This window comes from Vulpes lagopus, chromosome 17, assembly GCF_018345385.1.
Source record: "Vulpes lagopus strain Blue_001 chromosome 17, ASM1834538v1, whole genome shotgun sequence".
NCBI classification, from domain to species: domain Eukaryota; kingdom Metazoa; phylum Chordata; class Mammalia; order Carnivora; family Canidae; genus Vulpes; species Vulpes lagopus.
Genome location: NC_054840.1, coordinates 9392770 through 9406416, shown reverse-complemented (window position 1 = coordinate 9406416; position 13647 = coordinate 9392770). Strand labels below are relative to the sequence as shown.

At 38.3% G+C, this 13647-nt stretch overlaps 1 protein-coding gene across 1 annotated transcript in view; it reads right to left on the bottom strand.

Moving 5' to 3' along the window:
* LOC121477614 (protein CEBPZOS-like) overlaps nucleotides 1-13009 on the bottom strand; it is a 93774-nt gene extending 80765 nt beyond the window's left edge. The window contains exon 1 of the mRNA XM_041732063.1: nucleotides 12946-13009. Within this exon, the coding sequence (XP_041587997.1) occupies nucleotides 12946-13009 (64 nt within the window). The remainder of the gene's footprint in view (nucleotides 1-12945) is intronic.
* Between the last annotated feature and the right edge of the window lie 638 nt (nucleotides 13010-13647).

Genomic DNA, 13647 nt, shown 5'->3' with positions numbered 1-13647 from the left:
ATGTAATATTAGCCTCTTCGACCCCTGATGTACAACAAAAAATTGTCGAAATAAAAATCCTAATCTCTGTTGCTCCTACATAAATCTTATTACTGCCATTGTCTCCCTCATGACTGTAGACTTCAGGCAAAATTCATGTTTTGTGATCATAAATTCTCAAATTGCTTTTACGTAAGTGAAAACTAGCAGCACAGTTGCTTTAAAATTGAACTAATATTTAACCATAATAACATTTTGAGGTTTAAAATTATATTTCCTTCAGTCAGAGGAGGTTTAGCTGGACATTTCAACCTCATTCATAAAAAAGGCACATTTCCAGTCATAAAGACAATTTATTAGTATTACATTTTAGTTTTGTTAATTTATAAGTGGGATTTTATTTTGATCCCAAATCAGTTACTTGCCTCCCTTCAGAGGATGCCTTACAACAATAGAATTAAGATTAACTGTCTGAAATCTGATATGCCCTGAGGTCTCACTATAAATCTGTCTTCAAAATTTATGATGTGGTATAGAGTTATGTGAGAATGAGGGATATAATGAGGTTCTTCTATTTTCTAACAGTAACTCTATTGGATTGAGTCCAAGGTGGATACAGCCTGGCATTCAAGCTATAAAAAGCCAGGTTGTATTGACTTGGTTACTTTAAACAGAAGTTTAAAATTACAGGGTTACTTTAAACAAAAAGATGTGGTCATTTCACAGTATGAGGAAAGGATTTGAATATCTACTTCTGCTGAGGAACTAAACTGAAATCCCAAGTTCACCCAAGTTTGTGTTCAGTCGCCTAGCCAAAATCCACACTTTGAGGATCATAACAGCATTCATCCTGTCCCTGGGTATCTCGACATCATGATCAGAATTCTTTTAAGGATAAGATTTTCTTGATCATTGTCACCTAGAATTGTGACTGTCTTTCCCTTCCTCCTTTGTTTCAGATCCTCCAATAAGAAGAAAGCACAGTTCAAAAGAGAAAAAAAATTACTGATAAAGCTCATAGTGTAAGTCCCAGTAGGTAGAAGGTAGCCCCATTTCCTGGGACACCCACAGGCAAACTCTTTTACTATTCTTTGGAAGTCCATGTGATCTGAGTTCACCACAGTCTGACTTTTTGAAAAGAAGTAGCAGCTAGGGTTTCCTGTCAGCTAAGTCTGAACACTAGGGCCGGAAGACTTAGATTTTTATCTTTGCACTGTCACCTACAGGCTTTATGATCTTGGATAAGTGACTTAAAATGGGGGATAAAAACCAACCAGACAGTATTGGTGTGAGGATTAAATAAGAAAAAGTGCAGGAAGCATTTAGTGTTGAGAAAATTCTGTGGCCAATGAGAGCATCTAAGGAGGTCAACACCACCATTGGTTGACATGGCATGTCTACTGACAGGTTTCAGTATCTTCCATCTGGGGCAAATCCCAGAGCCATGTGTCTTCTCCAATGAGCCCACAGAACTCCCAGATCTAGGAAAGCTGTCCACTTGAAGGGAAACACTGCTTTATAAGACTGCTAGGTATTTGATTATTGTTTAACAGGGTTGATGTGCAGGACGCCTTCCTGAACCTGGACGTAACTGTGTAAATTTGAAATATGATTTTCAAAAATGCTCTCTGTCAAGAGAAAATACTTCAGCACAAGAATATTTCCCACCCCTTCTCATACCTCACAGCCTGAATTCTTCCTTAACTGTCATTAAACAACGTATTTTTCCTTTTAAAAAAACTTTTACCTTTATAATGTGCATATATATCGTGATGTCATTCTTTCTCTCATGGTTGGTTGGCTAAGTTCCTTCATTTTTTTTTCTATTATAGAACTTCGTAAAAACTGAACTTCCCCTATAAAAACAGATTGTACGCAGTCCCACTTCTCTGATCTATACTTACGATCTGCAGAACTATAGAATAGCTCCCTGAAAGGGCAAGCTACAGCAGAGTGATCAGCTCAATGAACATAAATAGTATTTTATTATAACCCTGCTACAAAGATTCAAAAAAAAATAAAAAAGCAGAAGCAAAATGATAGTCACTCGTCTTTCTTATAACAATAGGCCAAGTCCACTCATTCATTAAGAGAGTAGTGAAAGACAATGCTTTTGTTCAGTATGGTTATTTTTATTTATTTATTTATTTTTTAACTTTCGCTTTAGAGTGTTTTCCTGTTTGCCAAACTTAAAAATGCTGGATGGAATCCTGAAGCTACCAGAAGATTCTTCACCACCAGAAACCAATATTTTTTCAAAAATATGTACTGTGTCCTAATGCAATCTATGTAGAAAGCAAGCAATCACCGTTCTCTAAAAGCAAACAAATACAGGAGATGCATAGCTAAATATTGTTGCTTACCATATATATTATATATATTTATATATTGATTTCCTTTAAACTAGTGATCTCCAGTTTTTTTTTAATTCTATACCCCATCAGTAAATAAATTTTGAGCATACACATATTTCTATTTAGAAATCTTATATTTAAAATACTAGGAAAATAACAATGTATACTTAAACATTAAAAAGAGAGATCTTTAAGTGATGGCATAAAAATTTAACATGAATAAAGGCTCTCAGTTTTTCTCCATACTCCAGGGACTCATCTGCCCAGCATTGAGGCTGTGAGTCTCTTACTGTGAAAGTACTGCTTTAAATATCTGAACCTATCAAAAGAAAGAGGGACAATTATGTGATCTTAAGCCACATGCATTGGATTCTTCATTTTATTTCGTTGTTTTGCTTAAAGATTATTTATTTGTTTATTCATGAGAGACACAGAGAGAGGCAGAGATATAGGCAGAGGGAGAAGCAGACTCCCTCTGGGGAGCCTGATGCAGGACTGATCCAAAACCCTGGGATCACGACTGAACCCAAAGGCAGACACTCAACCACCGAGCCACCCAGGTGCCCTGGATTCTTCATTTTAAACATTCTGTCAATCATGAGTAACTTTGATACAGCAGAAATTTAGGAAGCTCCTAGACCATTTGTTAAATATTTAGAAAATAAACAATAATGGTACAGCTTCTTTATGTTCAGAAAATTTCACAGAAGTGATTTTAAAGCTGCCTTCCCTATACATTAAAGAAAAAGAGTACAATTCAATTTCATTGCTTTCCAAATTTTGAGAAAGGTCATTAATTATATCTATTGCTGACCTTATATTTTTCCTTATTTATAAAGATCAACTTAGTTGCAGAGCTAAAACTTTCCCGAGATGGTTCATCAATTAGATCCTTCCTAGCATGAAATAAAATATTTTCTGGATCATTCTGCCATGAATAAAAACTGCTTATAACGTTACATAACAAAGATTCTAACAAAACCAAGAGACAGTTCCTTCCCTTGAGAATCTTATGAATGACTAAAGTAGACAACACACACAAAGACCAAAACTACAATGAAATATGTTATAAATATTTATATAAATATAAATATGAGAGGATGTGGGAGGAAGAGGTTTAATTTTAAGTTATTGGAAGCCACTTTGAGGACTTTATAGTAGGAAGATAATTTGAGACGGATGTTATCAGTCAGCAGGTTATATCAGTCAGGCAGCATGACATGAAAAGGAGCACAGGGGCACCTGGGTGGCTCAGTCGGTTAGGCGTCTGACTCCTGATTTCAGCTCAGGTCATGATCTAATGGATTATGGGATCCAGCCCTGCATCAGGCTCTGGGCTCAGCAAGGAGTCTGCATAAGATTCTCTCCCTCTTCCTCTGCCCCTCCCCATACCCTGCACACACATGCTCGCTCTCTCTCTTAATCTCTCTATAAAAACAGAGAGAGAGAGAGAGAGAGAGAGAGAAAGGGGGCACAAAGGCCAGAAAGTATATATCAGTTAGGAACGGGCCAGGCTGTAGAGTCAAAGTGGATTGACAATGGCTTAAGAAGAGTAATAGTAATAGCTGTAGTTTTTGAGCATCTACTATGTATCAGGCACAGGACAGACACTGTACATTCATTATTTAAATCCTCAAACTATGAGGGTCCAACTGTTCTCATGTCATTAGTAAGGATATCTGAGGCTTAAAGAGGAAATAGTTTGGTTAAGGTGACACAACACAACTGTTACATGGCAAAGGCAAGGTTCAAAGCCTGAACACTTTCAACAGCCTTGCTGCATCTTCTAATAATACAGTTCTGATTTTAAAAAAGATCGTATTTGTGTTTCCAGGGACAGCACCTTTTCTCATAATTCAACCTAAATACCAGCATTTTGCCATAATCAAGTATTCACCATTCCTTGAGCATAGCTTAAACCTTCCTTTTTGAAATCTTTCCTTCTTTCTGCAATATTTTTCCCTGGAAGGTAACCATAAGAAAATCTTTCTTCTTTTCATTGTTTATTCCAAACACTATTTCCTCCAAAAATCCTCTCTCATCTTTTCAATCAGATGTTTTTTCTGCAGTTCCAAAGTACTTAAAAAAAATATTGGTCTTAAGGCACATTTTCTTAATAATGCCTCCACTTGATTTTTATTTAAATGTATACTTTGCCTGTTTCCCCAGAAAGGGCTGTAATCATGAAATAAGAAAGACGATACATGCATTTTAGATGTTTATGCATCTATCCTTCTGCTTTTCTAAATCAAGGCAGGAAAACATCTTCTGTAAAGAACTAGAGAATAAATATTTTAGGCTTCGTTGGTCATATGGTCTCTGTCATAACCTCTGAACTTTGCCATTATAGTGCGAAAGCAGCCATCCATCATATGTAATGAATGAGTGTGGTTGTGCCCTAATAAAGCTTTATTTACAAAAATGTGTTGCAGGCTATAGCTTGCTGACTCCTGCTCTAAATGTCGTCGTGTGGTTGATTGCTTTACTTTTAAACAATATCCATTGTCCCCTAGACCTAGATGAGGTGTATATTTCTCTACTCTTTGAATCCAGATGTGTCAAGCAACTTAACCAGTGAAATATAAGTGAGTCTGATACAGGTCACTTGCAGGCAGAAATTTTGAGAACCAGTTTGTGCTTTGTCACATTTTCTTTTTTTGTGCCATACTGGCAGACAAATTTCCAGATAGAGACTGCTCCTTCAGCCTAGGCTCTGAGGTAAATACAATTTGGGGCAGAGCAACAGTCATCCTAAGGGATGTATAGCAAGAGAAAGTGGAACTATGTTATCAACCTCTGTGATTCTATTTGATGCTGTACGATAGCCTAGACTTTCCCAACAAATACATCTTACATTTAAGGACTGACATTTATCCCGTGATGTGTTGGTGATACCTATCTATGCCAGAGAGGAATTGATTGGAGGGAGGTCAATGTCCTGAATAACATTAAACTAAAATTGAGTTTATCACTCACTATAGTGACAGCAGCTTTAGAAACCATCACGGTGACATGTCCAACAATGGTATTGCTGCGATTTCAAATAAATCTGCTCATTTGACCTGTGTAATACTTCCTTGCAACTTCTATAATATCTAGAGACCCGAGTTACTTTCTTCCATGGCCTAAGCATATATACTGTCTTGGGAAACACTGTATTGAGAAATATACAGGGACTATTATCAGCACCAGAGCTATATTTGTGGGAATTTTGTGTGTAGGCACAAAGATGGCGGACTTCTAGCCATATTCTATTTAACTGAACAGAACCACACCAAGTTCCCATTCTTTTTTTTTTTTAAGATTTATCTTTTATTTATTTATTTATTTATTTATGATAGACATAGAGAGAGAGAGAGAGAGAGAGAGAGAGAGGCAGAGACACAGGAGGAGGGAGAAGCAGACTCCATGCCGGGAGCCTGACATGGGACTCGATCCCGGGTCTCTCCAGGATCACACCCTGGGCCAAAGGCAAGCGCCAAACTGCTGAGCCACCCAGGGATCCCCCCAAGTTCCCATTCTAAAACTTCTAGATACATCCATCCTTCTGAAATAGTCAGTTCTCCTCCAATACCCTGGAGGCGATAGGCATAAAAGGAATGACCTAATGCCACTTAGCATCTTCCATCTAATTTTGTGTCTCAGTTTCATTCTTTTCCTGAATGGCATGTGTGTGCAGGCTCATGGTTATCTATGGCTCAGTTCAAAACAGTGGCAGGGACTAAACTGTGTAGCTAGGACAACTTTCTGACAGAGGCCACAATGCAGATAAGCATTGTTAAGAAAATCCTCAATGAGTAAGAAAATGAGTAGAGTTAAGAAATGAGAAAATGTTAAGAAAATGAGTAGAATGAGAGAAGCACATTCAGGGCATGAAGAAACCATACACATCAACAAGTCCACCTCCTCACCAGACCCCAGTGAATGCCCATACCAACTCTTCAACATCCAGTAAAGGATTTTCCAGTTCACGTTTGGTAAAATTGAATAATTATAAACATTTGAGAAAATTATGTTTGGCCCATCCTAATCTGTACGAAGGTCTTCCTTATATTGAACTGATGGTATCTGCCTTCTTCTGCAGCTTCCAACCAATTGTTTAAATCTCTCAAATAAGTATACTTAATTCCATCTTGTAGGGAATTTTTCTCAACTTCCAGGTTCTTGAAAGTACCCTCATATCCTCTTTTCTATTACAGTGGAAATGTAGGATTTGTGGGATGAGGAGGACAGAGGAAGAGTAGGGCAAAGGTAACTAGAAAGTGAGAAAAAGGATGATTTTCTTCAGGTTCTACACACATCCAAAGAGGAAGATTCCTAAACAGAATCCTTGTACCAGATTTTAAAAATCAAGTTAGCAAGTTAAAAAAATATGTTATGTTTTAATTCCTTTAGAAATCATCCACCTCCAATTATTATTTCTTTCCAGGATAGAACAATTTTTCACTAATTGCTTGTCATTATACTACCAAACTGTGTTAATGGATGCCCATCTTTTTAAAGGCTAATTGCAGATATGAAACAAGTTTCTAATTAGTTTTAGAGCTTGGGAGCAGATGCATCAGTACTGGAATCACGCAGGTGCGTATTTGCTTAGTTGATTTTTTTTTTCCTCTTCAAAAGAAGTATTCTGAGTTCTGTTTGGAGTTTCTAAAAGGTCACTCCAAAACTTACTATATTACTTTACAAAATTCGAAGTGAAATATGTTGATAAGTTTTTTTCCTCCAAATTCTCTGAACTATAAACATTTTAAGGTACTTTTCACTTTATATTCTAGTTATTTTTGACAATGTCTAAAATACAAGTTCCTTCAAGGGCAGGAGTCACCTTAATTCTTCTTTATACCCCTCAAAAACTGAACATCAGTGAATATTGAGAGAATGAGTGAAAAATGAGTATATCCTCCTTTAGGTTAAATCTCTATGGTTAGAAAAGCTTTTTTAAAATTGCAGCTCATGAGTCTAAAGAAATAATGTTACAGGGCTGAAAAAAAAATATCTTGTGGAAACCAGAAATCTCACTGAGACATGAACTTCCCTCATGGAGGGACAGGGAAGTTGTTAGCTTTGGGGTTGCTCTGGGTTTTTTCCTACCTATTCCCTTACTCATTTCTCTGACCAGTCAGACCTCAGGCCAGCAGTTCTGCTCCCCCTGTCCTTCCACCCAAGGAAGGAGAGCTAAACTGCTTGGACCTAGGTTATGATAGGTTTCCGGGAGGCTTTGGTTTCTTTTTCTTATTATCTTCCTTCCACACTTGGAAAGTAGTAAAGGCACCTGCTTCTCTCCTCATCTCTCACCTTTCCATTCCCCTTTCCTTCCCCTTCCTCTCCCCTTCTCTCCCATCATCTCCCTCCCTTTCTCTCTCTTTTCCTCTCCCCTACACACACACACACACACACACACACACACACACACACACACACTTTGCACTCCCTCACTCAGCAGACTTCACCCAGGTGTGGAAGGTAGGCATGTCAAGAAGTACAGGCCAACTCAGTGCTACAACAGTGAAGCAAATGCTCTTTTCTGCTTGTTTCCATGTTTCCCTGAGCTGGCAGGAGTAGCTTTTTGCTTTATAGGAGCCATCACTTCTAAATATAAAATCTGGACTCAGTAGGATGGTGCCTATACATGTATCTAGCTTGGGTGTAAGTTCTACTAGATCCCAGTGTAATTTGTTAGACTTTGTCAATGGCTTGGGGGGCAGAGACCTAATTTGTAATAAAAATGTTATTTTGCTTAGTCAGTGTCATTAATCTCCTTCCAGAAAATTATAGGAGGTTTTATTCGGAGGCAGGATTCTGGTATTCTTGAGTCCAATGGCCAAAGTGCCATTTAAATAGCGTGCCAGTCTCACTTTATTCTCAATATTAGAGTACATGCTGCTTGCATACATACCTACAAATATACTGATAGATTTCATATTTAACATTAAGCTGAATTTCACCTACATAAAAAATCTGCTATAAACAGTTAAAACAATATCTTGATTAAGTTCTACGGATCCCACTCATACGGATTCTCAATCTATTCCAAATATGGTCAGAATTAGTTAATGATATTCCCTCTGCATATTATATAACACAGAAAGCTAATTACGGAGCAAAAGTTAGTTGCAAAAAGGAAGGAATAAAACTAGGAACAAATATTTTTAAAAAGTAAGAAACAAATATGAATATATAATTTATTCTAACACAGAGCTGTGAAATTCAAGCAAATAGCTAATATTGGTCTATATTATACAGAAGAATTATGGCTTCTCTCTTTGGCTTTCGAAAATAAAAATAAAGACAAAGCAATTGATCACTGGGTAACAAGATCTAGGATGCCTTTCAAATGAATTTATATTAAGTATCCACAGGGTGTATTGCCATCATTTTTTAAAAGTAAAGCTCATTTTGATGAAAAATTGTGCTTTAAAAGGTTCATTTATTTCCCTTTTGCAAGCCCATACCTGTTCAATGACTAGATATATTTTTCCCTGCTTTTAAAACCATTATCTGTCTAAAACACATTTTAAAAAGGCTTTGTGTCTTTTTCTCTCAGCAAATTATTATGGATAAACATAGAAAATGGCCTACTGATGAAAGGAAATAAGTTTATAAAAAGCAAATGAGTTTTATCATGATTGTTTTTCCAATACTTTAAACTTTTGGGGAAGGTTTCTGCACATCCCTACCCCTGGTTCTTCTTATACGTAACAGTCCACAGCCCCCTGGTCTAGACAAGAGTACCTGTAATCTAGTTCTGATTTAAGAGTTGGAACAGCAAGCTAGTTACCAGATATGAATCCGATACTTTATAATGTTTCCAGGGCAGCTAACCTTTATTTAGCAGCCACAGCACTCAAGACCCTGTGCTAGCATGTTTAGATCCCATGCTATCAAATACGTAACTTCTACGTCATTCTTTTTTTAAAATGTAATTCTAAAAAAATAAATAAATAAAAATAAAATGTAATTCTAGTAGTAAGTAAGGCTTTGGGATGTAAGGTTCCTCATACCTGTCTGGCCCTCCAGTCTACTGAATTGTCTCCTGGATTCCTTTTGCATTTGGGCCCTCAAATCCATCAGGCAGCAGACATTCCTCTTTCTTGAGTTTTAAATGGGACAGAGCAGAAAGGAGACAGGAGATAGGTATCATATAAGCATAATTGAGTGTATGGCTGGTGCAATGGTTAATTTTATGTGTCAACTTAACTGGGCCACGATGCCCAGATAGTGGGTCACACATTATGCTGGATGTTTCTGGGAAGTTTTTTGTTTTGGATGGAATTAACATTTAAATCAGTAGGCTCTGAGTAAAGCAGATTGCTATCCACACTGAGATGAGCCTCCTTCAATCTGTTGAAGGACTACATGGCACAAAAGGCCACCCCTCCTTCACCTCCCCACCCACCCACCCCTCTACCCACTCAGCTACCGAAATTCTGCAAACAGACAGTTCTCGGCCTGAAACTATAACATTGGCTCTTCTCTGGCTCTCTGCAGATTTTGGACTTGCCAGCCTCCATAATTGTGTGAGCCAATTTCTTAATAATAAATAAACACACACACACACACACACACACACACACACACACATCTTATTTGCTCTATTTCCCTGGAGAACCCTGACTGATACCAGGTAATCAACCTAAGATGTGCATTTCTTATTTGCTTCCAGTTCTCTCTGACCCCTCTCTCCCAGCAGTCCCCCATTTTCACCCTCCCACTTTTACCCCCCAAAAGTGATCATCTTTGTGGTTTTTACCCTCATTTCTGTATAGTTGGAAAGGACTCTTTCAACATATCCTTAATCCTTCCTCTTTTGTGTTTCACTTCTTATGCTCCAGGCCTGATTCTATCTGACTCTGGATACTTGAAGATATTGGAACTCAGGAAAACCTTTTCTCTCTCAAATGTCTAGTCCTTGCCATTAAAAGTCTAGCTTTCAAAACTATCCTTTCTGCTATACACTTACTGAAGTTTATCTTAAAAATCAAAGCTTAACATGACTTTTCAGTCCTTGGTTTTCTTTTTTTTTAAAGATTTTATTTATTTACTCATGAGAGACACAAAGAGAGAGACAGAGACACAGACAGAGAGAGAAGCAGGCTCCATGCAGGAAGCCTGGTGTGGGACTCGATCCCAGGACTCCAGGATCACGCCCTGGGCCGAAGGCAGATGCTCAACTGCTGAGCCACCCAGGCGTCCCCGTCCTTGGTTTTCTAACTCCCCACCGTAAAGCAATAGGTGCTTCATCATCTATACTTCAGGAACAAAAGGAAAATGAAGCATGAAAAAAAAATTGGGGGGCGAGGACACCTGGGTGGCTCAGTGGTTGAGCACCTGCCTTCAGCTCCAGGGTCCTAGGATTAAGTCCCACATTGAACTGTCTGCATGGAGCCTGCTTCTCCCTCTGCCTATGTCTCTGCCTCTCTCTCTCGCTGTCTCTCACAAATAAATAAATAAAATCTTAAAAAAAAAAAAAGAAAATTTTAATTCATCAACTAATATTTGCCAATACTGTTCTTCCGCAAGAGAGTGGCATAAAATGAGGTTCTCAGCCCTGGCTTCACATTGGAATTGCATGGGAGCTTTTCAAAATTATCAGTGTCCTAACTCCCTCCGCCCCCACCCCACCAGAGATTCTGATTTAATCGATCTAGGTGAGGTTCAGAGGTCACTGGTTATTGCTAACCTCTTTGCGTGTTCTAAGGCGCATGACCAGGGGTAGAAATTGCTGGTGTAAGGGAAAGGCATGGGACTGTGCTCGACGGCATGGTTTTGCTCTAAGCCAGCTAGAAGATCCCCAAAGGATGACTCTCCCCTATCCGGGTTCAGCTTGCTCCTGGGAAAAACATGGAGTTTCAAGGTCTTCCCTGAACCAATGCTAACATTCTGTGAATTCATCCCTGTGAGGACTAAAGGGGTGACTTTGTTCAGTGAGTGATGATAGTAACAAAAGAAGAGTGGGTACAGTCATACAAATAATGTTTCTATCTTTGCTTTGAAGTCATATATAGCAACTCAAAGAAACCAGTGCTCCTTTCAATACAAAATCCAGCGCCTTTCAATACAAGGGTCTTCCTCTGTTGTATTCTGTTGAGCTGTTTAGGCACCAACGTCAATTTAAAAGCACCACTGTATGCTACTCTACATCCTCAGTTGCTCAGCTTCAATGAGCAAAGTTCAGTTGCTCAAAGTTCAATGAGCTAAGCCTCAAATATTTTCTATGTCGAGAGCATGTGGCTAAACATGTAAGCAGTGCCTGGCCGGCTCTTACCAGTAAGCATTTTTGCAAAACGTGGACTGTGTACAAGGAATTTCAAGTGGTTACTTTAAATAACACCAAATCACAGGGGTAGAAGTTTTCTCCTTTTTAAATGTTTTATTTCTCTCCTTTAAGTCAAGAAAAAAAAATCCCAGCCTAGGGCTGGGATATCTTTATCACATTGTTAATACTTGCTAATGTATTTTAAGAAAGAGATAGTAAATTGCAGGCTCAAAGTCTGAGGCAGACAATAGGATTTAGCTAGTATTTAATAGCAATGTTTGATTCTCACTCTATTTAAGATACGTTATATAAATGGCAGAGGCATTTCTATCTCCATAGATATGAGGCTTCCTTTTAAGATTCTTTTATTTAAATAAGAAAGAAGCTATCAAGTGAAGATTCAGATGAAATTATTGAGAAGACATTAATTTGGGAAAGAGTACATGAGACTCCAATGTCAACTAGATAGAATAAAAATTTTAAGTGTTTAAAAAAGAAATTGCTAAGGTCAAGCTATTTAGTAATGGAAATATTTTATGACATATTTTATTTTCTCATTGGATGGGTCTGCATGTAAAGTTAGGGATGATAGCAGTTTTTTGTTTTGTTTTGTTTTGTTTTGTTTTGTTTTGTGTCAATTGGATGAACAGGAGATGTTGCCTAGACACATCTCACTATTCTATCTTCTCAGTGAACACATTAATTATCATGAATTAAACACTTTGGTCAGGGATCCTTGGGTGGCTCAGCGGTTTAGTGCCTGCCTTTGGCCCAGGGCGTGATCCTGGAGGCTCGGGATCAAGTCCCACATCAGGCTCCTTGCATGGAGCCTGCTTCTCTCACTGTCTGTGTCTCTGCCTCTCTCTCTGTGTCTCTCATGAATAAATAAATAAAATTTTTAAAAATAAATAAACACTTTGGTCAAAAGGCAGATAATTTTTTTAAAAAGAATCCAACTACCTGTGTCGAGATGGAACCCATTTTAGATGCAAAGACACAAATAGGTGGAAAATAAAAGCACAGAAAAAGATGTAATAGGAAAGCAGTAAACAAAAGAGAGCTGATGTGACTATATAAGAAAAAAAATAGATGCTAGGGCAAAAGCTGCTAGAGACAAAAATTACATTTTATAATAATAACAGGGTCAATCCATCAGGACTTGTATTAATACTAAAGAGTTGTTTTGTTTTGGTTTTGGTTTTGGTTTTTTGAGGAGATGCATATTCTAAAACTGCCTATGTAATGTTTATTTTCCAAACAGGTCTGTTATTTGCACTTAAATTATTTAAAGTGAATGAGGATCTTAGGTGAGGTTCTGGTACTTTGACATAAGGAATTTTTCAGTCCACCCACCGGTATCCAGGCACAACCTCTGATTTGCATACTGCTCCAGAGGCTCATAGAAGACAAGGTGCATCTCGATGGTATGAGGGACAAGAGTGCTAGACAGAAGGGAGTGGCGGGGGGGGGGGTGCTCTGAAAGAAGAATCTTTGTAAATGAGCAAGGATATGTCATGATAGCTTCAGGGGTGCAGTCTGTGCCAGGGAAAACTGCAGCAGACCAGAAGTGAGGAGGGAATAGCTGGAGGGTGGGACTCCGGGAAGTCTATGAGAACTCTCCAGTAGAAACCTGTACTCCTCTACGGGGAGACCTTCTCCCTCTTCCCTGACAGAAGAAAGTGAAAAGTATAGTATTATCTAACCAACTGGAGAGAAAGAGGTAAATTAGATCCACGGTGGGGAGATGGAGGAGAAAGCAGATTCCCAAGGGGGTACCAGAGGTCAGGTGAGGATCAAGGCCAAGGTGGGGAGACCCGAGTAAAATCTGAACCCCAGGCAGCCTGGAGCTGTGTGCATATGCAACTAGCCTCACAGCAAGAGCAAATTCCGAGCAGAGGAAAGCACTGAAGAGCACTCAAATTAAATTTGAAATGATTCTCTCTGGAGAACCAAAAACAAACAAACAAACCAAAACACACACACACACACACACACACACACACACACACCAAAAAAAAAAAAAAAAAACAAAAAAGAGAGATTCAAAAAGACTTT